Source organism: Rhinolophus sinicus, chromosome 15 (assembly GCF_057876585.1).
Source record: "Rhinolophus sinicus isolate RSI-liver-muscle chromosome 15, RSI-T2T, whole genome shotgun sequence".
NCBI lineage: Eukaryota > Metazoa > Chordata > Mammalia > Chiroptera > Rhinolophidae > Rhinolophus > Rhinolophus sinicus.
The window spans coordinates 115,902,228-115,928,480 of record NC_142515.1 but is presented as its reverse complement, the minus strand read 5'-3'; the positions used below and the strand labels follow the sequence as shown (position 1 = coordinate 115,928,480).

Here is a 26,253-nt window from a genome sequence, read left to right as displayed (position 1 = left end):
TGCGCACGCGCACTACGTCCCTATGGTATGCGCGAGGCGGCTGCTGGGCACCGCCATTTTGGCTGGAGGCCGTAGGAACACGTTGAGTATTTGAGAAGTGACGGCGAGAACTGATTTGGCCTCTGCGCTCCTCTCCGCAAGGGGATCGTTCTCTCCTGGTAAGTGAATAGCCCAGAGGGGTTTGGCCGTGGGCTGCGGTCTGCTGCGATGTAAAGATTGTAGGGACGTTCTCCGAGAACCTTTGGTTAGGCCTTAGGTGACGGCGATGGGGATGGCAGCGGCGCGTGGCAGCCGGCTCCGGTGAGAGGGGACAGCTGGAACCGCCGGAGCGCGGGAGCCAGCTCGGGCTTGGAGGCGCGTCGTGCTTCCGGTGCAGCTGACCCGGCTCTCGGCAGCTGTTGCCCGCCACCCCCGCCACAGGCTACGAGAATGGACCTAGATGCCATCTCTTCAACCATCCAACCTCCACCTCGCCCACTCCCCCTTTCCCCCGCTCCTACCTTGCAGAGAGGAAGACACCTTCAGAATCGGAATCCTCTTTACTATCTCCACTCTTCCACTTTCACAGTAAAATGAATCTATTCTCACATGTGCGTATTTGATTATGGAAAGTCGTGACCTTTTCCAGTTTGGTGATTATGGAATGAGTCATGGCATCTTGCCGCCATGAAGTTGAATACTCCTCGTCTACTCCCAGTCTTGACAGAAATGACGGTCAGACGTCGCTCTGAATTTCTCTTTGAGCAACATGTACTGTGGGCTGTTGCTGGTGTTATCCCAGGTAGTCTCCCAATTTGACCGCCTTTAGCTTCTTTTGGTGCGCTTTCATAGCATTCGGCACTTTCCCCCGTGGTGACTTTTTCCTTTTCCCCTTGATTTAAATTCCTTGATATCAGGGGAGGTGTCTTTACTCAAAATGCCTTTATTTCCCTTCAGTGGTTCGACTGTAGGCACGACGGTCAAAGCCGATTTCCACGTCCCATAAACTACAAAAGTCTCTTTTCTGGGGTGTTTTTTTTTTGCGGTTCAGTCAGTAAGAGTGAGAACTGTCAGAACAATGTTTTATTTTTCTTTTACCCTCTCTTCCACAGGACCGCTAACTGGGCATTTATGATAGTGGCATGTGTGTAGCAGTCCTCAGTACATTCTATGCATTCTACACCAGCTACCTGACAATAATGCTTTTGTTAGTATTAACAAAGGGCTCTTACCTGTATTTGAACCAAAGGGGTTTTTTGTTTTGTTTTGTTTTGTTTTTTAGTGAAATTCTCCTATATAAAATAATTTTTTAGGAAGAACATTTAATATTATTGGTGGGGTGGGGGGTGGAGAAAGCAATATGAGTTTAGTGTTCCTTTTAAATGTCTTCAGTTTAAGACTCAAGTCAGAGTTGTGCTCTGTTCCCAATTTACGTGTTTTATAAGACTAATAACTACAATAATCATAGGTTAGAATATTTCACGTGATACTTAGCATCATTCAATAACAGTTGTCTTTTAAATGCTTTTACACAGTATTATAGTAATTTTGCTTTTCATATATGCCTCACTCCTTTTTTTCCCCCAGCTGGAAGAATGACTGATGAATCATTGTTTGAGAATGATTTGGAACACACTTTTTCAGATCTGAAATACCTCCCAATCCCTCTTTATTCCCAGGAATCTGCTATACTTTTCCCCCTCCAAGCTTTACTGTGCTGTATCTTTCTCACTGAAAAAGAGAATAGGAATCCCCCCTCCCCAATTCTTGAAACTAATATAGAAATTTAGTAAGTTTACAGAGTTAATGAACAGTTCTACAATAATCTGTATTCATTTTTCTTAAATGCATTATAATTTATCATTTTCCATGTCGATCAGCTTATTAACCATCTGGTATGTTTTTATTTCTTTGTAAGAATTGTCTCTTATTGTCGCTTGATTTTTAAAATATTAGGTGAAACATTTTAGTAGTTTGGCAGAAATAAATTTTAAACAATTTCATGATAAAAGATTTATCCCATAGAGGGGAATTCATCATAGTCATTCACCAAGTGATTTGTATAGTGTTCAGTTTTATTTTGATAGCTAACTAAAGACTCTTCAGTTTGGAGGGAGTTGTCACTTTTAGAATGGTGGCTTTTTCATAGCAATTCAAAAGTCATTTAATTTTTTCCTCTTCTAATCATTATGAGACTTTAACTGGTTTTTAAAGGTTTTAAAGGGAGTATAAAGTGAACATATTAGTTAAGATAACTTTGTTTATTAAGTACATATTTAGTCTCCTTTTGAGTGATTTTTTTCTTTTCAATATATACTTTAGTGGATAACTGTCACTATGAAATACTGGTAACTTGCAAGATTTCTGAAGTTGTAATAAACTATAGGAAGATTTAAATTTATTTTCTCATTCACATGTTTTAGCTCCTACTATGTGCTAGGCACTGGTCCAGCCACTAGGGTGAACAAATGGACAAAAATTTCTGCCCTCATGATGGAGTACATTCTACTTGGGGAGGGAATAATATTGTCTGTATGTAGAGAGAATATATATACATGTACATATACACACACACACATACAGATAAATGTGTATATATATCATATATACATACTGTGTTTCCCCAAAAATAAGACCTAGCCGGACAATCAGCTCTAATGCGTCTTATGGAGCAAAAATTAACATTAAGACCGGTATTATATATTATGTTACGTGATATGATATTATTATATGATATGATATTATACCATACCCGGTCTTATAGTAAAATAAGACGGGGCCTTATATTAATTTTTGCTCCAAAAGACGCATTAGAGCTGATTGTCCGGCTAGGTCTTATTTTTGGAGAAACATGGTATATAAAAGATATACTTGTCATATTATAGAATGAGCTAAGAAGGAAAATAAAACAAAGCAGGGAAGAGGGACAGAAGAGCACTTGGGTATATTTTTTGATAGTATAGCTAGAGAAGGCTCACTGAGAAATAAGCATTAAAGACTGGAAGGAGTGAGCTATGCAAATCACTAGGGGGAATAGCATTATAGGCAGAGGGAAATGCCAAGACCATGAAGCAAGAACATGTCTGGCATGTCTAAGAACAGCAAGGAACCAATGTGGTTGGAACAAAATTAACAGGTAGAGTAGTTGGAGATGACATCAGAAAGTTAACAGGCTGATCAGTGCCCGTTAGTTATATTGAGGACTTTGGCTTTTATTCAGTGAGTAGGGAAGCCATTGCAGTAGAGGAGTGAGACATGAATTGGCTTACACTTCAAGAGGATTGTTCTGGCTCCTGTACTGAGAATGAACTGTCAAGGGTCGGAGTAGGAGGAGGTAAGAGTAGGAGCAAAGAGATCTGTGCAGAAGCTGTTCGAGTCATGGCCTGACAAGCTGTTGTGATGGAATGATAGGCACTAAAGCTTGGAATGGATTGCAGAGAAAAAACAGAGAGAGAAATTTGAAACACTGACTATAAGCAACTCTGTCAAGTAGTCTTGCTATAAAAGGAAGGAGAAATAAAGCAATGGAGGGTGGGGGGAGATGGGGTCAGATAACAGAGTGTGTGAATGTTGATGGGAATAAGCCAGTGCAAAGAATAGTTGATGTGAAAGACAGGAAGAATTGTTGGAACATTCTCCTTAGATGTCTTTTAGTGTACAAATGGACTTAGCTCTGGAAATACATATAGTGTGATTGCTGTTTGGCATAAGTGTTTACTTGAGATGACAGCAGTCAGCATAGCTTTGTTTTTTCTCTACCTATTTCAGCTGTATGTATGCAGATGAAGCGTTGCCTGTAACCAGGATTGTAGTTAGGGGTATAAGTAATGGACAAGGGAATTTTAGCTGGGTGTGGAGGGAAGTGAAGTTACAAAGGGCTGAGGGACAATTGAAATGTGGTAGAATCCAGAGACAGTGATAGTAGGTCTGAGAAATGCGGGAATTCAAAGGGTTATTAGATCGCATATGAGAGGGGTGAGCTGAAAAGGTAGGAATGGTGGTTGAAGAATGGGGTATTTGAAATGGAGGTTATGCAAGGATTGCAGTTGCTGGTAATGCAATCAAGGGTTTGACCAAAGGAATGAGTAGCGCTGAGGTAGAGTGAAAGACACGATCATTGGAGGAGAGAGGTTAATGAACTCAGAGGATAGGCTATTAATGAAGAATCATCTGTGACTATATTGAAATCACCAAGAATTATGACAGGGGTTGTAAAAGAGAGTGCAAGTTAGCCAAGGTCTGAAATCCTCAAAGAATGGAGTGATCTGACTGACGGTCAGTAAATGAAGCAGCTGGATGATTTGAGAGGCAAAAGCTGACTTTTTAGTGAAGGGGAGAGAGGATAATAGTCTGGAAGCAGCATTGAGGAGCAAGATACCTCTTATCCCCGTCTCCAAGCCTAATGATACTGAGGTGTGAGAAATATTTGCCGTCTACAAGGGAAAGCATTCTGTTAAAAAAAAAAGAAAAAGAGGATTGAGGATCACAGTCATTGATAGAAAAAGCCAACAGAATGTCTTTGTCAATACGTAATCTTTTGGCTTCAGCTTTTTGTATGTATTGGAAAAAACTGGAGTATTAAGGTACTTTTTGGAATTATTTACTTTAATCACCATTCTAAGAAAACTGATGTCACCAAGCCCAATGTTGTAAAAGATTTTTTAAGTTCACTTTAAAAGATTTCTAAGTTCACTTTGACCTTAGCTACCTAATTGATGGCACTGTTAAATATTAAGACTTATAAAAGCTTTAAAAGTAAGCAGTCTATATATGCAGTCACTTGGTCTCCTTTTCATTTCAATGCTGTTAGCATAGAATTCATCCTAGCTGTGTTGCAAATTCCTAGAGAAATGCGTTTTTATTTTTTCTAGTTTGTCAACATGATGGTCAGCACCTTAATAATTATTTGCCATTTTCATCAGTAGTGTCATTATAGTCAGATGGATAAGACATCTTACATTAGTTTGAGGGAAGGAGTAAACACCTTTATCATATGTGTTAGTTTTCATGTCAGGTCTCTATATTGTTTTATTCTGTATTCACACACTGGGATCACTAGTAATTCCTGAAGGCTTGCATCATTTCTTCCATCTGCGAGGTGTAAGTTCCCCCATCCTCCTTGCTCTTTTTCAGTTTTTCTGGCTATTACTACTTTTCATTTTAATTGAGAGCTGTAGATTAGGTTTCTCCAGTTTATTTTTTTTCTCCTTGAGATTGGATTAAATGTATAAATTCTCTATTGTAAAAACAGACAGCATGTTATTCTATTTGTTCAGGTCTTTTATGTTTTTCAGTGGTATTTTGAATGTTTCCTGACATATGTATATATCTTGTTGATTCCCATATCTTTTTTTGTGACTGTTGAAAATGGTGGTTTTTTCTTTCTTCATATAAATTTTTTGATAAATAGTATATATGTAAATTTTTGTTTCCCAACCTTACTATTTTATTACTTTTACTAGTTTTTTTACTATTAGGTTGGTGCAAAAGTAATTGCAGTTTAAAAGGTTAAAAATGATTGTAAAAACTGCAGTTACTTTTGCACCAACATAATGGTTCCAGATAATATCTGAATATAGTGATAATTTGTGTTCCTAGCTAATTTTTATACACATTATGACTTATTTCTCTTAATTACATTGTGCCATAATTTTGTTCATTTTTCTTTAATAGGAGAGCTGCATATTCTTACTTAGAATAATGGCGGATAAATTAACAAGAATTTCTATTGTCAACCATGACAAATGTAAGCCTAAGAAATGTCGGCAGGAGTGCAAAAAAAGTTGCCCTGTTGTTCGAATGGGTAAGCTGTTCTGAGGATCATTTATTTATTTATTTATTTATTTTTCATTTAAGATTTTAAGAGAAATGAAATCGCTTCATAATTCTCTTGGCTTTAGCTGTTCGTTTCTTTGAAATGTAAAAACCAAATTTTGTTCTAAATTTTATTTTATTGCTTATTACTAAATGATTCTATTGTTTTTAATTATAGAATAATATATAAGTATCATTACTTTTTTAACTTTATTGAATATAAAATCAAACCAGAGTTCAAGTTACTAAGATTCTTTCTGTTCTACAAAATCCTATAATTACTCTTAGTCATGGAGAAATGAATGTCAATGTGTATGTATTTGATAATATTTTCACATTAAAAAGCAAGAATAAAGAGCTTAAGAAGGACTATTCATGAGATGTTGCTATATATTCAAGATTAAATACATTTATAGCCATTCAGAACTGATGAATTGTTGGTAGTCTTTAAGGGCTCTGTTAAAGTAATTGTTACTTTAAATATACTAGTGAGGTAGATAGGCTTACAGAATCTTAAAAGAAACTTTAGATGTCATCTGTTATAGTCTACCATGCTTTCAGAAATTCTGTGGTTAATATACCTAATACCAAGTTTTTAATTTTGTCTGTATATCAGATGAGTACACACCTATATAGAACTTCACTGATCTAGCTAACATTTTTCATTCTTTTCTTTGATGTCAAATTATCATCTCCAAGGCGTATGTTGTGAATTACATATTCCGGTCAGCTTAAAAATAAAACTGTTTGAAGATCGGCCACAATTTTACTAGCATATTTTCTTCCCCAGTAGTAAATTAAAATTAAAATTTAGAGTCGTCTCCTTGCCTGACAAGAGTATTCATGTAAGTAATAAATTCAGAAATCTATCCCCACAAAGCACTGATTTAAGACAGTGTATTTCTATGTGTGGCCTTTGTTTTTTGAAAATCTGCTTCTGTATGGAAATTTTGAATCATAATTGCCTTAATAACAATGTTTTAAAAATTAGGATGTCAGGAAAAATGGCTTAATTTTATCTTTTCCTTTGCCAGGAAAATTATGCATTGAGGTTACACCCCAGAGCAAAATAGCATGGATTTCTGAAACTCTTTGTATTGGTTGTGGTATTTGTATTAAGGTATGATATTTTATTTGTTGGATTAAATTTGTAACCGGAAAATGAAATCTGAAAATTCTGACTACATTATAATTGTTTTGAAAGAGGCAAAAATATAAAGCAATAAAGAATACAAATTTAAGAAAATTGTATCTTTATATCAATAATCTAATATTGTTGCTTTTTTAATTAAACCACCCTATTTAAAAGCTATCCTTGCCATACTCAATTTTGTAAAGCCATTTCCAACCAGAATTAATCTCTCTTTCTTTACCCTTTTATAAGAAGGAAATTCTGTAGCATACCTTCCCCAGAACTTTTTGGAAGTATGAATACAAAAAATAAGAGTCATAGTACAGACATTTTTTTTCAAGTCTTAAATGCACGTGGCCAGAATTCTTAAATTTAACCTAATCTTTAAGTACTTCTTCTGTATTACACATTCTTCTGTTGTTAGGTTTATTTCAATAGTGTAATTTTTCAATTAGTTTTTGTTGCATCAAAATGTTTCATTAGAGTTTTTGACTTAAGAATGATGAATTTCCAACTTTAGTTAATAAAAGATATTTAGGAGCCAGTGCATGAAGTTCGTAATTTAAATATTTTTGTTCTTAGATGGTATATTTCAGAAACGACCTTTACCACCCTGTTATTCATTCTAATAAGGCTTATGTATATTTTGCATTGGTCTCTGAATCCTTAGTAAACTATCCAGAAGATTTTATTGGTATTGGTACCTGAAAGCATTTCCCTTGTTCTGAAAATATAAGCAAGGAAGCATTTCTTCCAGCAAATATTTACTAATCTCTAATTGTATGCCTGCCAATGTTCTGGGGTGCTGGAAATCTGATTTTGAACAATACATTGTTCACTTTATGAAGAACTCTTTTCTTTCTTCACTGCTATAGAAACATGAGGCTCCAGAATTTGGGTATGCACTTCAGTGGCTGTAAAAATACTAATGTGATGAGTCTTTCTGGGGTGCGGTAGTATATACCACCTGAACACTAAGATGATTATAATGCATTTATGTAAACAGTATGGATTTTTTTTTCTTGTAGATTTAGACAAGTTTACATTACTTGCCATCTATAAGCATTTTATGTACATTGGTGGAATAAAGAGAATTCTATAAATGGAGGTAACTACACTGGCAGAAAAATATCTCATGTAAAGAATAGTTTTGGTTAGAGGGTGGTAATTTGTTAGAAAACAAGAGCTTTGTTTGTTTTTAATTTCCCTGGTGCTTGTGACTTATAAAATGGGAATTCACTGAAATCTTTATACACACAGACTTTTGAATTGGTCCCTGAGCTCATTGAACAGTTCTGCTAAACAGCTCTCTAATCTGAGTTACACTCTTTGGATGTACCTTTTTTAAGTTATCAGTACTCCTGAGAAATTTTTCTAGTCATATTACTACTCTTAAGTGACCCTCCAGTTCTTGCCATTCTTGTTCCTTAGACGTTTATCTGATTGATAGTCAACTGTTACTTGAATAAGTTTTTCTATGAATAAGCCTTTTTTAGTGCAAATTTACTCAGTTGGAATAAGAAGCATCTTTTTCATGTGGGATGGTTAAAATTCACAACAGAAAGACGTTAATCCTTGCTCTGTGTAAATGGTATGCTATCTGTTGATGGGACAGGAATAGACCAAAAAAGATACAATCCATGATCTTAAAGGACTTTGCAAGGTAGAAAAGGATGCAAATGAAGACAGGAAGAAGGAAGTAGAGGAAGGCATCTGTCATAGGCTGAATATTCAATCGTATAGTACTCAATAACCATGTTTTATCTTGTCTCTTAGCCTTCTCTTATCTAATAATGTAAAACACACACACACACAAAACCTCAAGTTCTGTAAGGTTTTCAGTAAGAATTGAACACGCTTTAAATGCCTAGGATCGTGGCAGTCACAAAGGGGAACACAAAATTAATTGATAAGATTCTTGCCTTCGAGGAACTTAACTTTTATTTTTTAGTAAATAAGAAAAGGAAATGAAATGGTATTTTACATCTTTGTGCAACTCCCACATTTGGAAGATTACTTATAAAAAGTTCTTTACCCATTTTAGTCATGTGTATACTTCTAAAAATTAACACAAAATTAATTCTTTACTTTAAATAACAGAAATGCCCCTTTGGCGCCTTATCAATTGTCAATTTACCAAGCAACTTGGAAAAAGAAACAACACATCGATATTGTGCCAATGCCTTCAAACTTCACAGGTATATTTTCAAGTCAACATTCCTCTTTACTTCAGTCAAGAGTTAAATACATTTGGAATTTTCAGAGAAATGCAAAATTGGAAAAAAGTTGTATTATACTTCCACTAAAGAGAAATACAATATTGTAATATCATTCAGAATCATATTGTATATGTCAATGGTTTATTCTGGCTGACATTAGAATTACCTGGGTGTCTTTTCTAAACTACTAATGCCCAGGTTTCAGTCCATTTGAATTACATCATATCGCTGGATGAAGAGTCTGGACCTCAGTAAGTTGAAAAGGCTCCCAGATGATTCTAATACACAACTGGGGTTGAGAATAATTGTTTTTAATAATACCCCTATTCCCAAAATAACTTTTGAGGAAATTTGTCTTTGATTTTATTTATCTGTTAGTCTCATGATCTACAGAGAATATTACTCTGCCCTTGGACATACATTGTTAAATCACAGGAGTACTTTGAGGTTTTTAATCTACTAAACACTAATATTTTGAATCTGGGAGTCTAGATCTAACTAATAAAAAGGTATTTCTCAACCTGCCAGCTTTAAGGGGCCTGCTGCAGCAGGGAGAATGAAGTGGAATATTTCTGGTTGATGTGGCACTTTTCTCCTTGTAAGTAAATGGCAGGCAAAAAAAAAAGTGTGAGATTGCACCTGCTGTGTAATTTTTTATCAAAGCATTTCTGTTATACATTAAAACTAAGCCTTATGTAAAGAAGAACTATTAATTTAGAATGTACTTTGAATGAAAATTGAATAAAACTTGGAGTAATATTGTCATAGATGCATTTCTAACAATTAACAGTCTAAGTTAATCTTGGCTGGGTTCTTTTCTAATATCCAATAATATCTGTCATATATCCCTTAGCTTAATGGATGTGTATGGAGTGCGAGTGTGTTAAAATACATCATTCTAATATGTAGCTTTTCTACCTAAGGCTGAGTTTTATTATTTTTGTATTCTTATGACAGGTTGCCTATCCCTCGACCAGGTGAAGTTTTGGGATTAGTTGGAACTAATGGTATTGGAAAGTCAACTGCTTTAAAAATTTTAGCAGGAAAACAAAAGCCAAACCTTGGAAAGTATGATGTATGTATTACCACCTTATAAAAATGAATACCTTGGGTCGGTTTTATGAGACTCTTAAGGAGAGTGTATGTGTGATTTTTTTTTTCCCGAGATTATGCGTGGAATTATGCTGAGAAACTATATAGATAAAACTTCCTTTTAAATCTGTTGATGTTACTTAACTGATTATTCTGAGCTTCATTAAACTGTTATGAGTTGGTATGCCTTGATTTGAAATTAAATCCACCTCAATCTTAACTTAGAAGCCAGAAGTATTCTGTTACTATTTGAATATGGGTTCTGTTTTGTATATAATCATCCTCTTTGAAATTCTGTTGTTAAATTCAGATCATTATACTTGTATTTCTAGGATCCACCTGATTGGCAAGAAATTTTGACTTACTTCCGTGGATCTGAATTACAGAATTACTTTACCAAGATTCTAGAAGATGACCTAAAAGCTATTATCAAACCTCAATATGTAGACCAGATTCCCAAGGCTGCAAAGGTCAGTTGACTTTAGGAGTAATTTGTTTTATAGATATCAATGGACATATAAAAGATATATCAAATTGAACTTGTTTTACTTTGTAACTCTTTAATATTGGAGGAAATATTGAAGGAATTTTAATACTGGATTTAATTTTAATATTGAAAGAAAATAGTAATAAGTATTTTTGGTATGTTATGGCAGGGGACAGTGGGGTCTATTTTGGACCGAAAGGATGAAACAAAGACACAAGCAATTGTATGTCAACAGCTTGGTAAGTGCTTGTTTCGTGTGTGTTTTGTTTTTCGTTTTATTAAAATTTATTGGGGGTGATAATTATTAGCAAAGACACAGATTTCAGATGTACAATTCTATAATACATCATCTATATATCATATTGTGTGTTCACCTCCCCGAGTCAGTTCTCTTTCCATCACTATATATTTGATCACCTTTACCCTCATCTACCACCCCCCTCTCCCCTTACCCTCTGGTAACTAAACTATTGTCAGTGTCTATGAGTTTTTGTTTCATTTGTTTGTGTCTTGTTCTTTTGTTGTTTGCAGTTTTATATACCACAAATCAGTGAAATCATATGGTTCTCCACTTTTTCTGTCTGATTTATTTCACTTAGCATTATAATCTCAAGATCCATCCATGTCGCTAATGGTACTATTTCATCTTATGGCCGAATAGTATTCCATTGTGTATATATACCACATCGTGTATGTGTTGTAATAGGCCCTGAACTTATAAAGATATCTTTATATGGATTATTGAAATAAATGGGAAAATCGCTAGTAGGTGTTATATTTACTTTTTATGTTACACAATTTTCAACCAAAATATTCAAACTCAGAATGACATGCAGTATGTTTTGCTTTGAAGAGGTGAAATAAAACTTAAAACACTAAATGCAATGCCTCTATGTTCTCTGTAGATTTAACCCATCTAAAAGAACGAAATGTGGAAGATCTTTCAGGAGGAGAATTGCAGAGATTTGCTTGTGCTGTCGTTTGCATACAGAAAGCTGATATGTAGGTTACTTACAACTTTTATATATCTCAATCCTTATTTTAGAGTTTTATTTGTAATGCTGCTAATAAAGCAGTGGTTTTGAGCGAAATTAATAGAAGTATTAGGTTGGTGCAAAAGTAATTGTGGTTTTTGCAATTATTTTTAACCTTTTAAACTACAATTACTTTTGCTCTTATATTAATTTTTTATTCAAAAGACGCATTAGGGCTTATGTTCAGGGGATGTCATCCTGAAAAATCATGCTAGGGCTTATTTTCCGGTTAGGTCTTATTTTCAGGGAAACACAGTAGTACCTAAGATTCTAATTTTGAGATAAGATGTTGAAACAGTTGTGCATCCATGCCCGTTCTCCCTATTACTCCTTCGGGGGGGTGGGGGGGACTCATTTATTTAGATAAGTACTTTACAACTTATGGGTTTCAGGGCTTTTTGATGTAAATTAAGTTTTTTAAATACCTCTAAATCAGGATGGCATATGCCATGTGAGACTGACAAGGGAAGAAAAAGGACAAGTTTCCCTTCTGCCTTCTGGTACCTCTCTCCTCCCAGATATTTATTGCTCCCATCTTCTTCCACGTTTCTGCTCTGGCATCCAAAGGAGGCTAGCTCTTCACAGAGTAGTCTATAATTCTGTGCGCTGGCTTCTTTTCCAAAAACGTTATGTGCTTAATGCAACTGACTTTAGCTAATTAAAAGGAAAGCCCTGTGAATTTCTTCGGGCTATATCAGAATATTTTTCATGAGAAGGTAACAATTTGTAAGTTAGCCTAATCTTGGAGTCTCTCCCCAGACCTGATATGCAGTCCTGCTTTTTCTTCTGCTTCTGCACAGAAGATACTCTGCACAGCATGGCTATTACCATTACAGGGTGGACTCTTCATTAGGATAAAAGGGGATTTTTGTTGTTAAATCGGAAACTATTAATATATTACAGTGCTTTAAAATAACATGCAAGATAGAATTATGTCATATTTGTCTTTCAAATTATATTTGCTTTTCTTTTTTATAGTTTCATGTTTGATGAGCCTTCAAGTTACCTAGATGTTAAGCAGCGTTTAAAGGCTGCTATTACTATACGATCTCTAATAAATCCAGATAGGTAAGTACAGATTTGGCATATGCCTGTATTATTTTGTTTGGCGAGTTTTACAGATTTCTAAAGGTTAAACACTGGGACCATAAATTCATATACATGTGCGTGTTTTCCATTTTGGTTTACTGGAGCTACTACTTGAATTTACCTTCCTCTATCTAGAACAGAGGTTCTTAATGCAAAATTCATTTACTGCCCTGCCTGTTCCCAGGGAACTAGGAATACTCTGAAATGATAAGCAAATTCTGGAATATATGAATGGGTTTCTGGGAAGTAGATCCTTAACTTTAACAGATCCTTTAATGGACATGTCATTCAAACACAAAAAAAGTAGAACATTTATCAGGATCACCAGAGTAATTCTGGTAGTTTAGAGTCTTACTGAGCACAAGAGAGTTCTTGATAACCTCTATCATGTAATCACAACACCCTGTATTTATAGGGTGGTTTTGTAGTTTGCAGAATTTTTAAATCCATTTCATTTGAGCCTCATAGTAATCTTCTAAGTTAGATTCTTTAGCTGGTATTTCCATTTGCAGATGAAGTTGAAGTTCAGAAAAGCTAGTCACCGATCCTAGGTTATAAATTTACTATATGGCAAAGCTATGATCAGAACGCAGGGTTTTTTCCTACACAGCATTTTCTGTGCCTCTCCTTAGTGACTGATTTAATACACAGCTGATCTTACAAGAAAGCAAGAGAAATCCCTAGAGAATAGAAGCCAGAGAGAGAGAGAGAGAGAGAGAGAGAAATAGAGAGAGAGAGAGAAAGAGAGAGAGAGAGAACTATAAAGAGAAAAGACAGGATGTGGCTTTCCGGAGGAATGTTACTGGTCTCTCTAATAGGTCTTGGGCTTTAATAACCACTTGTGGGAACGAAGCAAGCCCTTGTATTGGATTATGAAACATAAAATTCCAGAACTCTCAAAGGACTGCTTTCTCATCAGCAAAAGGGAAAGCACATGAAGATGTCAAGAAAACCTATATTTGTCGCTCACTGAGCTAGCTGGGAGTAGAGGGATGGGCCCCCCTTCAAATCTATTCACATGGATATGGAATTGAAATTTATATAATCATGAGAGTCTAAGGACCCTCCATGATAAGAAAGTAACATAAGAAGAGGGTCTTAGAATCTTTAGTCTGATAACTTAGCCAAAGCAAATATAAAACCACTCTGGAGGGATATGCACTCAACCCCAGTCACACAGGATTCATGAGCTCAAATCCAGGGTTATAAATGACAGGAGGAAACCATTTACAAATGAGTCAGACACAACAGACAGCAGGTGATATTTTCAAAGAGACTCTAAAATAATATTTAAAATAATTAAAAACATAAATGAAGGATTCAAAACCCTAAATATATACTACAAAAAAGTAATAAGGGGGCCGGCCTGGTGGCTCAGGCGGTTAGAGCTCCATGCTCCTAACTCCGAAGGCTGCCGGTTCCATTCCCACATGGGCCAGTGGGCTCTCAACCACAAGGTTGCCAGTTCAATTCGAGTCCTACAAGGGATGGTGGGCAGCGCCCCCTGCAACTAACAACAGCAACTGGACCTGGACCTGAAGTGCACCTTCCACAACTAAGATTGAAAAGACAACAGCTTGACTTGGAAAAAAGTCCTGGAAGTACACACTTCCCCAATCATGTCCCGTTCCCCTTCCCCAATAATAAAAGTCTTAAAAGAAAAAAATGTTAATGACTATTTGCCTAATAGTTTCTACACTAGCAATACTTTTGTCACTTCAAAAGTCATTTCATATCCCATACCATTTATAAAGTGCTCCAGGACACACTTATTTCCTTTCTGACCTTCACTGGATTTTATTATCTATAGAACACATTTTGCTGTATAGTCTTTTTTGGTATTATTTCATATCTATTCTTTATCTTTTCCAGCTACACTGAAAGTTCTCAGGTTAAGGATTCTGTCATATTCTCTGTATCCCCTAGGACAGCAAGTATGGGACGCTTAGAAGGGCTTAATAATGCACAAGTTAAACAGAATAATAAACAGGTTAGGCTCCATCTGATTTTTTTAAAATATTTTTTAAACAGGACTTTATTGGGGAACAGTGTGTACTTCCCGGATTTTTCCAAGTCAAGTTATCCTTTCATAGTTGTGGAGGGCGCAGCTCAGCTCCAGGTCCAGTTGCCATTGCTAGTTGCAGGGGGCACAGCCCACCATCCTTTGCGGGAGTCAAACTGGCAACCTTGTGGTTAAGAACCCATGCTCCAACTGAGCCATCAGCTCACTGACTTCATTCTAGTTGGGGTGGGCGCAGCTTGCTGGCCCATGTGGGGATCGAACCAGCAGCACCATTGCCCAGAGCTCGATTTCTAATCAACTGAGCCACTGGTCCGCACTGCATCTGATTTAAGTCGATAATAATTGTTTTGGCTTTGTAAAGTTATTTAAAAATATGTTCTTTATAGCAAAACATGTATTTCATATATCCATAACTGTTTCATGTTAACTTTTAGTTTAGGAAAACAATTTGAAATATGAACATTGATAATGAATCTTATTTAATGGCTTTTGTTTCATAATGGTCTTTACATTTAATTTTTTAAAAATATATCTATTTTCCTGAAATTGACACTGTCGTTAAAAAAACCATTATGTAGCAGTTGTAATTCAATACAGTTTTAATTTGCTTCTACATGTGAGGTTGCGCTGAAGACTCTGTGTTGACTTGCAGGTACATCATTGTGGTGGAGCATGACCTAAGTGTCCTGGACTATCTCTCGGACTTCATCTGCTGTTTGTACGGAGTGCCAAGTGCATACGGTGTGGTCACTATGCCTTTTAGTGTAAGAGAAGGTAACCTGAAAAACTTTTCACAATGCTGGATTCTGTTACTTCTAATGCTTAGAAAATGTTGACATTAAATATTAGGTTGGTGCGAAAGTAGTTGCAGCTTAAAAGGTTAAAAATAATTGCAAAAACCACCATTACTTTCGCACCGACCTAATAGTTAATATAGCACTCTATTATTTATCTAAAATTTCGCTCTTCTGGAATTTAATAACTCAACAGAATTATATAAAGGTTATATATAAAGGGTATACATTATCTGTACCCTAAGTTCGTAGAACTATCTAAAAGTCTAATAAAATACTTTAGTAAGTAGTTCAAATAAAAGAGTTTAGAAGTATATTATAGGTCAGTGACTAAAAATCTTATAAAATAGCGTAGTAAGTATATTTTTATTACTTCAACTTTCAGGAAAGAGGGACTGTCTGACCTCTCTTTCCCATGTTTCTTCCTACCTAAGCAATTGGACAAAAGTGAAAACTAGCCCACCACTAAGTGGTTCCTGAGACAGATACCAGTGCAAAAAATGAAGTTCATTATAAATTTCTTACAAACTGGGGAAAATGCAGTAAATTATAACTTCAATGTATGATTATAGCTCATGTGAAAATGAAGTCACAATTTAAATTGTTTATTTAAAAAATTATTCCCTAAACTATTTTATTAATTTGTCAATCTATGAAAAAATTACATTTTTAGTATTTAAAATTTTTAGAGAAAAATTGCAATTTTTTTATTTAAAATAACAGGAGAAATGGCATTTTTGCATAAAACCTGATGAAAAGTCTTATATAAAGTCACATCATAATGAAAGAATGCTTTGTATGTGTGTATGTGATAGGCTCATATATGTGCATGATTTAAACTTGCATTAGATACATAAAACACCATGTTTTCACTGCATGTTACCATAAATCCACAGAAATTTAAAATCTATACTTAGATTGCTCCCAAGAGAACCTGGGGTTTGGGCTTTTATGTAATAATTTATTGCTGTAGAAAGTCTGGTCTTTACTTAATCTTTACTAATCTATTGTCAATGACTGTTCAACAGGCATAAACATTTTTTTGGATGGCTACGTTCCAACAGAAAATTTGAGATTCAGAGATGCATCACTTGTTTTTAAAGTGGCTGAGACAGCAAATGAAGAGGAGGTTAAAAAGATGTGTATGTATAAATATCCCGGAATGAGGAAAAAGATGGGCGAGTTTGAGCTAGCAATTGTAGCAGGAGAGTTTACAGATTCTGAAATCATGGTGATGTTGGGGGAAAATGGTAAGTTTTTCTTCTTTTGTGATATTTGAAAGTCTGTTCTGTTTACCTAGTAACTTAGTTTTAACTCCTCCATGAAAAACTTTGATTCAGTTATAGGCTTGGGGCCTGGATTGAATCCATACATTTCAGTGTAGTTTACTTTGTCACATTTTATGATTTAATCTCAATTTCAGTCAGGTTCATATTTGTTATTTTGATTCATAATCAGTAATAATAATATGTTTTTAAAAGCTAGTTTTTCTTTGTACAAATTGGTAGGTCATTTATTCATCTTAGAAACTAGGAATGAAAGGAATGGTAATTTAGAAGCAATCTAGTTTAAATGCAGTCTTTCATTTGGAGCTTTTCTTATTTTAAATTACAACTGGTCTACCTTTGTAAATAGTTATATTACCAGCATTTTTAAATATTAGATTGCCATTATAAATATGAGATGAATTTGAGTATCATATATCTGGCATTGCTTTCATGATTTTAAAAAATGTTTGAATTGTATACTTACAGCTTACAAAACTGTAGAAGAAAACTTAGGATTGTTGCAATGTATCAGTCTTTAGTTAATGGAGGAATTTTGAATTGGGTTGCATTTAACTTAAATATTTCATAGAGATGGACTTTATAATGATATCTATCATAACAATACTATACTACCTTAATAAATTGTGTGCATTGATATTTTAGCTAAATATAAGTCTTCTATAAAGTAACCCGTCTTATACTTCATAGGCTTATCATTTATTAAAATGGTCATTATAAGCTTTAACTAGTTTATATTCCTTCTAATTAATGTAGGATATTTGAGCGATGAATCATGAATGTTTAAGTTTTTGTTTTTAAAACCTTCAGAATTCAGTAGTGTCAGTATGTATCTTTAAAACTAATTTCTCAAAAATAAATAAATAAAACGAATTTCTCAGTTAAAACCCAGTAGTACATAGACTTACTCTAAATGTGAAGCATCTTTCAAGTCAATCTGCTGTATGTTGCGTCGCCAGGTACTGGTAAAACGACGTTTATCAGAATGCTTGCTGGACGACTTAAACCTGACGAAGGAGGTACTGTTACAATCTTGACTCCTGTTACTCTGTTCCACACTGAAAACCGCACATCTTTCACATTTACTGTCTTATTTATTTGCATTATTTTGCAGGAGAAGTACCAGTTTTAAATGTCAGTTATAAGCCACAGAAAATCAGTCCCAAATCTACTGTGAGTGTTATTCTGTTATTTGGTTATTAAAGTTTGTTTACACGCATACACACACACACACCCTGTAACTTCCTGTAACTTTAATCTTTCATTATATCAAAATTCTTGTCCAAATTAGTTTCTGTACAGTTTTATCAAAAGTAGCTAAAGAAGGTATTAGGACTACAGTCGTTGATTCATTTCCACTGCTGGGAAAATGCTTTTAAAATCTGATTGGCATCTTTTTCCAAAATAAACCTTTAAAAACCTAGTGTTTTGTGCTGCATATGACACCATCAAGAAAGTAAAAAGGCCACCCACAGGACGGCAGAAAATATTTGTAAATCATAGGTCTAATAAGGTACTCGTATCCAGAATATATAAAAAAACTCTTACAACTCAATGTAAAAATAGACAAAAGGATAGGACTAGACATTTTTCCAAATAAAATATATAAATGTCCAGTAAGCACATGAAAAAATGCTCAGCATCGTTAGTCATTAGGCAAATGCAAATCTAAAGCACAATAAGAAACCACTTTACACCCACTGGAATGACTTTAATCAAAAAGACAGTCACAAGCATTGGTGAGATGTAGAGATACGAACTTCATGTACTTGCTGGTGGGAATACAAAATGATAGAGCCACTTGCAAAACAACCTGGCAGTTCCTCAGGCAATTAAACATAGTGGCATATGACCCAGCATTTCCACTCTTACCTAAGGGAAATGAAGACTGAACACAAAAACTTGCACACAGATGCATTATTCGTAATAGCCAGAATGTGGAAAATAATCCGTGTCCATCAACTGATGAATGGATAAACACAATGTGGCATATCCATAAAATTTAACATTACTCAGCCATAAAAAGAAATAAAATACTGATACAATATGGATGAACCATGAAAACATGAAGTTAATCTCCTTTGGTTTCTGCAGGTGTTGTAATGAGTTTAACTGCAGTATCTACACACAGTACCTCAACACTTACTGTATGTTAGGCCTATTTGAGATGGCTTAGCTTACCATAAAAATTTTGTCATTGATACTTTCTACTAAGATAAGCTTACCTTTCAAGTTCTTAAACTCAGCCCTCTCCTGAAAAAACAACCAGCCAGCATCTTAAGATTCGTCCCTATCGTATATTTTGTGCTATCTGATTGCTTAAGGTAACTTGAAACCCACATTGACTTGTAGAATTATTCCTGTTCTCAAATGGTTTCTCCCCTGAAACATTTATTATTTTACTATTTTCAGATTTTAAAATTATTGTTTTTAACTTGTTGGACATGATGGATTTTTAATTGAAAAATCTTAAAACATGCAATAAATAACAGATAAGCATAAAAATACTATCTATACCTGTTGATATACTTTTGCTCTGGAACTTCGTTACAATTCATATTTAGACTAGTTCTGTACTGAAATAAAATTTCAATACTTTTTCCATTAAAAACAGGGAAGTGTTAGACAGTTACTACATGAAAAGATAAGAGATGCTTACACTCATCCACAATTTGTGACTGATGTAATGAAGCCTCTGCAAATTGAAAACATCATCGACCAAGAGGTATTCAAATTTTTTTTGTTTTATTACGTTAAACTGGATGTCTGCATGGTTTGCTAAACTTCTTCTCCAAATAGGTACAGACATTATCTGGTGGTGAACTGCAGCGAGTAGCTTTAGCTCTTTGTTTGGGCAAACCTGCTGATGTCTATTTAATTGATGAACCATCTGCATATTTGGATTCTGAACAAAGATTGATGGCAGCTCGAGTTGTCAAACGGTAATGTCCTATTTGTAAGACTATTACTTTTGATTATGTGTACTGGCATACATGCTTAATATAGCATGTAAATATTTGATGATATAAAACTATGAAAGATTTCAAAATTGTGTGTTTTAGTTTCATACTCCATGCTAAGAAGACAGCCTTTGTTGTGGAACATGACTTCATCATGGCTACCTACCTAGCAGATCGAGTCATCGTTTTTGATGGTGTTCCATCTAAGAATACACTTGCAAATAGGTAAAACTACTTTCTAAAAATAATGAGCTCTAACAATTAGAAAATTATTTAAAATTTTCCGATAAGCTTATAAACATTAGTCATATCATTTTAAGAAGGAAAGAGCCAGAAATTCTAGAAATGATGCTGACTTCCAAAATTATTCAGATCGAATATTGGATGGGACTGGGTGTAATAGTTTTCAGGCTACAGTATAGAAATCCTGACTTGGGGGAGGGGGGGAGCTGGCGTGGATAAGCATGCAGAGTTCTGAGCCCCTCACCTGTTCTTTCAGGTTAACTTTTGTCCACATCATCTGGATTTCCAAAACACATTAGGATTTTGGATTTGCAAATAATTCCTTGAAAACCATAGGTGTTTTACATGACAGATAAAGAAAACAAGGTCCACATAGGTTACATGATTTGCCCAACTTACTCTGCTAGTAGTAAAGTTCACAGTAGACCCAACGTATCTGGTATTGACCTATAGCAGAGTGAAAATGAATGATTTTACCTTTTCCCCTTTTTTCCTACTGGCTTGATTGAGAGCAATTGTGATGTAGAGAAGTCTAACATTCAAATCAATTTATGAGGAATTTCTTAACTTTTAGTGCTAAAACCTTGTGTTTGGTTGAACCATATGAAATTACTGATATTCAACCATTTTTTAGCTATAAAAACAGCAATTTCATGTGATTCCAACATAATGTTTTCACATATTAGGGAGGAATGGAGTTGCTATTTGAATAATTTATCCAACCAATAAAAGTACCTTACTGAACTTCTTCCCAGAATTATTTTATTTTCACTTTAAATTTTTATATCAGTTATTGAGAATTATGTATTTCTCTGAGAGTTAGGAAAGTTCTTAGACTATATAAAGATTACTTACTCAAATGATGCTCCCTTTGTATTTACAAAATGCTTAAAATTTCCACGTGTGATGTGATTTAGCATGATTTAATACCTAGTTTGGGTAAAAAAGATGAATAAAGCATAGAAATTTTAAAGGGAGTTATTACTCAAAACCATTATATTATACATATTCCCTTTGGCACCAAATTTCTAGTTAATAATGTCTTTTCTGTTAAAGTCTCTTCTCCCCTAAAAATGTCAGATTTAAAATTCTGTAATTTCCTACTTATTTTTTTCTAAAGTGGTACTTCTTAAGTTTCTTTTTCCCGATCAGAAAGTGTTTGTTTTGCATAAAAATATTATGGCCAAACTATAAGTCTAAGTAAACTCATTTCTGAACATAAAGAGTGTATAATGTGCTGTGATTATACTATTATCAGGTGACTTATGATTGGGGAATTAGAAGGAACAGTGATTAATACACTTTATCCCAAAAAGTAGTCAAATTTGGGGGGTAAACTTAATCACAGTTCATCTTTTTTTTCTCCTAGTCCTCAGACCCTTTTGGCTGGCATGAATAAATTTTTGTCTCAGCTTGAAATTACATTCAGAAGGGACCCAAACAATTATAGGCCAAGAATAAACAAACTCAATTCAATTAAGGTATGTAGAAAAACTCTTAAATTATGGGTAACGTCTCAGTGCAAATAATTGAAAGGCATGTTTCAAATTGGAAGACTGTTTCATTAAAATCTGTGTATTTCATTAATTCTAAGTCATGTTTTTCACATTTTAATATCTGGTGGCATACTTAAGTGTTATAGTCAGCGATTATGATGTAGCTGCCATTACTGCCTGAGTTGTCTCTCTGAGAGCTGATATTGTCTGAGTTGTACACACTGTTGAAATGTGTTGAGTTTAATTGCCATTTAAAATGCCTTCAGGAAGGTGACACTAATTCATTGAAACAAGTTTGTATGCATACCTTAATCAGTTTCTCATGTATTTTTCTTCTGTGGATGCACAGGAGCAACATGAGTAAACTGTAGAGTTCAAACAAGCTCCTTCAATGAGTATACAATTCCAAACAGTAGAAAAACGTTTTGTCAGTTTAATTGGCAATGTTTTTCTTTGTGGTACCTAAAATAATTGTGTACCCTACACTTGATGTAGTCTGTGAAATATGGTTTGTTTTTAGAAGGCAATAATCTCTTGGTTGCTCAAAAAAAAGAAAAAGTGAATGAACTCTAAGGAACCCCTTTTATGTGTTTAGTATCCTCTGCAGTGCCTCCTTAAAAGGCTGCTTACATTTCATAGTCCTCTTGCCATCATCCTTAATACTTACAAGCTTTAGAAGTATGTTATACACACCTGTCACATTTACTGAATTTTATTATTTTCATATTTGTACTCCTCTAGCTTTGCTACTAAACTGTAAGCTCTTGGAAGGCAGAGACAACAAGGTCATCGTACACATCATGTATTCTTAAGCACCTAACATGATGTCTGGATGCTTTTAGCCTTCACTATATATTTTGTTTATAAAGGGCTTATGTTCTTCTCTGGCCAGGATAATGAAATGACAAATTCTGACTTAAGTGTGAAGAGTTTTCTCAGTTTTGAAAACCATATTAAGCAGAAAACAGGAATTAAATTCAGGAACACTATGTACAGCTTTATTTTCCTAAAAATTTCTTCTAAAGCATTACGAACTTTGTACTGTCATTTTCTTTTGTAGAAACTCGTGGTTCAGTCCCCACGTACACACGTTCATCATTCTCTATGTCCACTCATCCTAGTTATACCTTAATCCTAGTTAAAGGAGCAGCTAGGCAAGTAGGTAGATGGATCATTACTGGCCAGTCAGTAAATAGTACTGGGGAAAAGTTTTATATGCATTTTGTGTATTAGGCAGTTCTCAAACTGACAGTAGGGACCTATTGGACCAGGAGCTTAAAGGTAAAATGGCGAAAATGAAATCTAATAGTTTTCCTGGAAACAGTATTTTATGTAGCAAAATTTCATGTGTAATTAAGGCATTTTACGTAAAGGAGCTTTACTTGAGGTGAACCAAGGGAGGTGTTCTGGTAGGGACGGTAGCAAAGGTAGATCGTGCCTCTGACTAGCAAACCCAGGACATCCAGAAGCAGACATTGTGTGCAGGGAAGGGGTAGGTACACTGTCCTGAACACTGCGGAGTAATATTGTGAGTAGAAGTACCCTACATACAGGACAATGTTGTTGATCTTTGTTGCTTCTCTTTTATTTTTTAGGATGTAGAACAAAAGAAGAGTGGAAACTACTTTTTCTTGGATGATTAGACTGAACCTGAGAATACGGATTTAAAAAGAAACATTTATTGGCTTTTTTGTCATATAAAACTTTAATCAGGTTTTATGCCCCACATATTCTGAAGCCTGAAGTATAATTTATTCAAAAGCCAGTTGTGTTGTAAATTGTAGTCTGAACACAGAAAATGCCACTTTTCTGTTCTTGATGATAAGGCCCTTTTTGTGCATAACATTCTAAAATGAAGACATTTCAAATTATACTAATTACCTCCAAATTTTCATGATGTATGGGAAGATTTTCAGTAGGTGTATTATATTCATGTACCAAATGCTGACCAGTGTTGCCCCCTTTTAAAAATATGGAAAATCTTGGAAAAGGTTTCTGTACTTGCGTGGTTTGCCAAGTGTATCAGTATAATGAAACTGCCCTTATTTTAAAAGCTGGTCGTAGACAACACTGATGAAATTTGATAAATAAACATCAGGATTATATTTGTTGTTTTCAGTCTTTGCACTATATTGTCGGTGTGTTTAGACTTTCAGAGGAAGATTATTACAAAACACCACTGTCAGAAAATGGCTGTTACCAACATAACCATTGTTTACAATGTTTCAGGTGCTTTTGAAACTATCAAAAATTACTTCAATACCTCCTTATCCCCGCCAAGAAAAAAACCCTAACTTTAATACAAATTACTATTTCAGCCTTCTATTAGATTCTATGTTCTGTAATTATTCTCAAGGTAATGTCATTCTTTAAACATACATTTATATAATCACTGATCAACATTTAGGAAAAAGCATTTTAAAGAATGTTTGCTTCCCTTAAAAGTGCAGGCTCAAAATCTTTAGAGTTGGTGCCTAAGCATCTGTATTTTTTTAAACTTCCAAGCATTTCTGATGGGCAGGCCAAGGAATGTGAGCCATTTACCTAAAGGCAACATTAATGCAAACAAGTGCCCAGATAGCAATACAAAGTGTCCCCTGGAACCAAATATTCCTATATTCATTTCTAAGTTTGTATATTAGAGGACATTGTATACATCTATTTGACTTTTGAGTTTTGGATAGTAAGAGTTGTAAAAACTCATCCAAGTCTTGAGTCCCTCAGTTTGAACAGTGGGGTAACTGTAGTGTGAAGCCACTTTCGATTATACTTCTCACTAATAAATGAACTGGGACTAACATGCTTCAAGTGAGGAAAAGAGTTTTACTAAATTAATGGAGCAAGCAAAATAGAGAGGAAAAGTATAAATTATTGCACAGACTTTTAGAGCTCCTTGAAATAATAGAAGCTTTGATTAATATGCAAATAGTGGAAAGTATGGTTTAACTGGGCCCTAAATAGGCCTTTTAAAAACTAATGTAATCCATAAATACGTTTGTAAAAAATTCAAATATACAGAAACACATGGAATAAAAAGTTATCTCCCTACACATTACCCTCCCAAAGGTTACCAGTGTTTGCATTTAATAATATATATCCTTTTATGTTTTTTCTGTGCACTTACCTGAGTGTGAATATGTAAGTTTTGTTTTGTACATAAATGGGATTATACTAAAATAAGTAGTGCCTATTTTTAAAGATAGGTTAAATTTGTGAATGATTATTTCAAATATATTAAATAAAATAAACCAAAAGCTATTTATATTTACTGATGCTGTATTCTGCCCTAAAGAAAATACTTACGATATATTAAGAGCACAGTTTTTACTTACTGATGATAGAATATGTATTAATTGTAATTTTTATGTAAATGGGATTTTTAAAATATGGATTTAGATGTTACTTAAAATTTTATATAGCAATAGAAGTCTTTTAGTTTGTATCATCAGAAAAAATTTTTCTGTAAAATCAGTATTACCAACTCAGACATATCATCAATGCAGATGTCACAAAAAGAATGAGACTTCTCAGTATGTCCTGATTAGGAAAAAACCTCTAAGCAAAAAAGCATGTTCAACTGTTTACGTATTACACCACCAACTATATGAAAATACACAAAATAATAAAATACACAAAAGGATACTCAAGAAACAATAGTTTTGGGAATAGCTTCGTTAAAGAACAGGGAAGAGACATACATATAGAGGGTGTCCAAAAAGTATACACATTTTAAAGAAAAAACCGTATTAAAATTACGCCGGTGGTAACCATTTTGAGCACCTCTTTTAATTGCCTTAGTCAAATGTGACTTGCATTCAGATTATCAGTATATATTACAATATTAATAGTTTTTTCTTAAAATGTATATTTTTTTGATACTATATATACACATATATACCAATTACCTTTGAATTTTTGTATTCTGTACATATCAACTGTTTAGAAATTACTTTTTTAGCATCTTGAAGTCCAGTCACATATCTTGCTTGCTTGTAACTTAGTATATTGTTGGTGTCTAGTGTACAGTTTGCCTATTGTATTGAAGGAGTGAGTCTACTTACCACAGAAAATAGAAGGACAGGATAACTACTCAGTTGGTTCTAGAATTTCATTTGTATTAACATTTAGATACGTGTATGTCAAGCCCTTACCCCAGTCCCTGGTGTATATGAGCACTCTGGTTCAGACGAGAAATTGTTCTGGGTTGGAGAGGCAGGAAAAATAGCACCTATAATGATAAATGATAAATAATCCATGTAAAGCAGAATACATGTCAGGTCAGAGGCAGAAGTCAGCGTGGTCACTGAAGAGATTAGTGAAAGGAGAAGATGAACACACGCAGGTTCTAGTGGACTTGAGCGCCTTCAAGATTCAAATGAGATGTTGAACATGTTCAAAGTAGGGATAGAAGAGACAAGCAAAACCAGTTAGAAGCAGCTAGAATTATCAAGTTTTTTTTTTCTTCCATTCTTTTAATCTTTTGAAATATTTAGAGCTTGTTCACTTAACTCTTGCATTACTGTGCATTATCTGATACCTCTTGCTCTTGGTTTCCTTGTATTTTAGTTTGTGAGGCTTTATCTGTGTCAATTGTAAGGTTTAGTG

At 34.5% G+C, this 26,253-nt stretch overlaps 2 protein-coding genes across 2 annotated transcripts in view; one reads left to right on the top strand and one right to left on the bottom strand.

The window, feature by feature from the left end:
• The window catches only part of ANAPC10 (anaphase promoting complex subunit 10), a 53,892-nt gene extending 53,254 nt beyond the window's left edge, over positions 1-638 (bottom strand). Inside the window, exon 1 of the mRNA XM_019730764.3 lies at positions 501-638. The gene's annotated coding sequence lies outside the window, so the exon portion shown is untranslated. The remainder of the gene's footprint in view (positions 1-500) is intronic.
• Positions 21-23,753, top strand: ABCE1 (ATP binding cassette subfamily E member 1). Its single transcript, XM_019730763.3, has 18 exons — positions 21-158; positions 5,653-5,782; positions 6,828-6,913; positions 9,026-9,123; positions 10,102-10,219; positions 10,569-10,706; positions 10,893-10,962; positions 11,629-11,725; positions 12,736-12,825; positions 15,522-15,643; positions 16,692-16,913; positions 17,909-17,968; positions 18,064-18,122; positions 19,564-19,674; positions 19,749-19,891; positions 20,012-20,134; positions 21,522-21,633; positions 23,244-23,753. The coding sequence occupies exons 2-18, from the start codon at positions 5,680-5,682 to the stop codon at positions 23,289-23,291; spliced, it is 1,800 nt and encodes a 599-aa protein (XP_019586322.2). The 5' UTR covers positions 21-158; positions 5,653-5,679; the 3' UTR covers positions 23,292-23,753.
• Positions 23,754-26,253: the final 2,500 nt, after the last annotated feature.

Bases quoted from the DNA above. Each gene is read 5' to 3' on its own strand.
- ABCE1 (XM_019730763.3), top strand. From the start codon at position 5,680: ATGGCGGATAAATTAACAAGAATTTCTATTGTCAACCATGACAAATGT. The intron at 9,124-10,101 runs GTATATTTTCAA...TTCTTATGACAG, and splicing joins AATGCCTTCAAACTTCACAG to GTTGCCTATCCCTCGACCAG. The intron at 10,963-11,628 runs GTAAGTGCTTGT...TGTTCTCTGTAG, and splicing joins AATTGTATGTCAACAGCTTG to ATTTAACCCATCTAAAAGAA.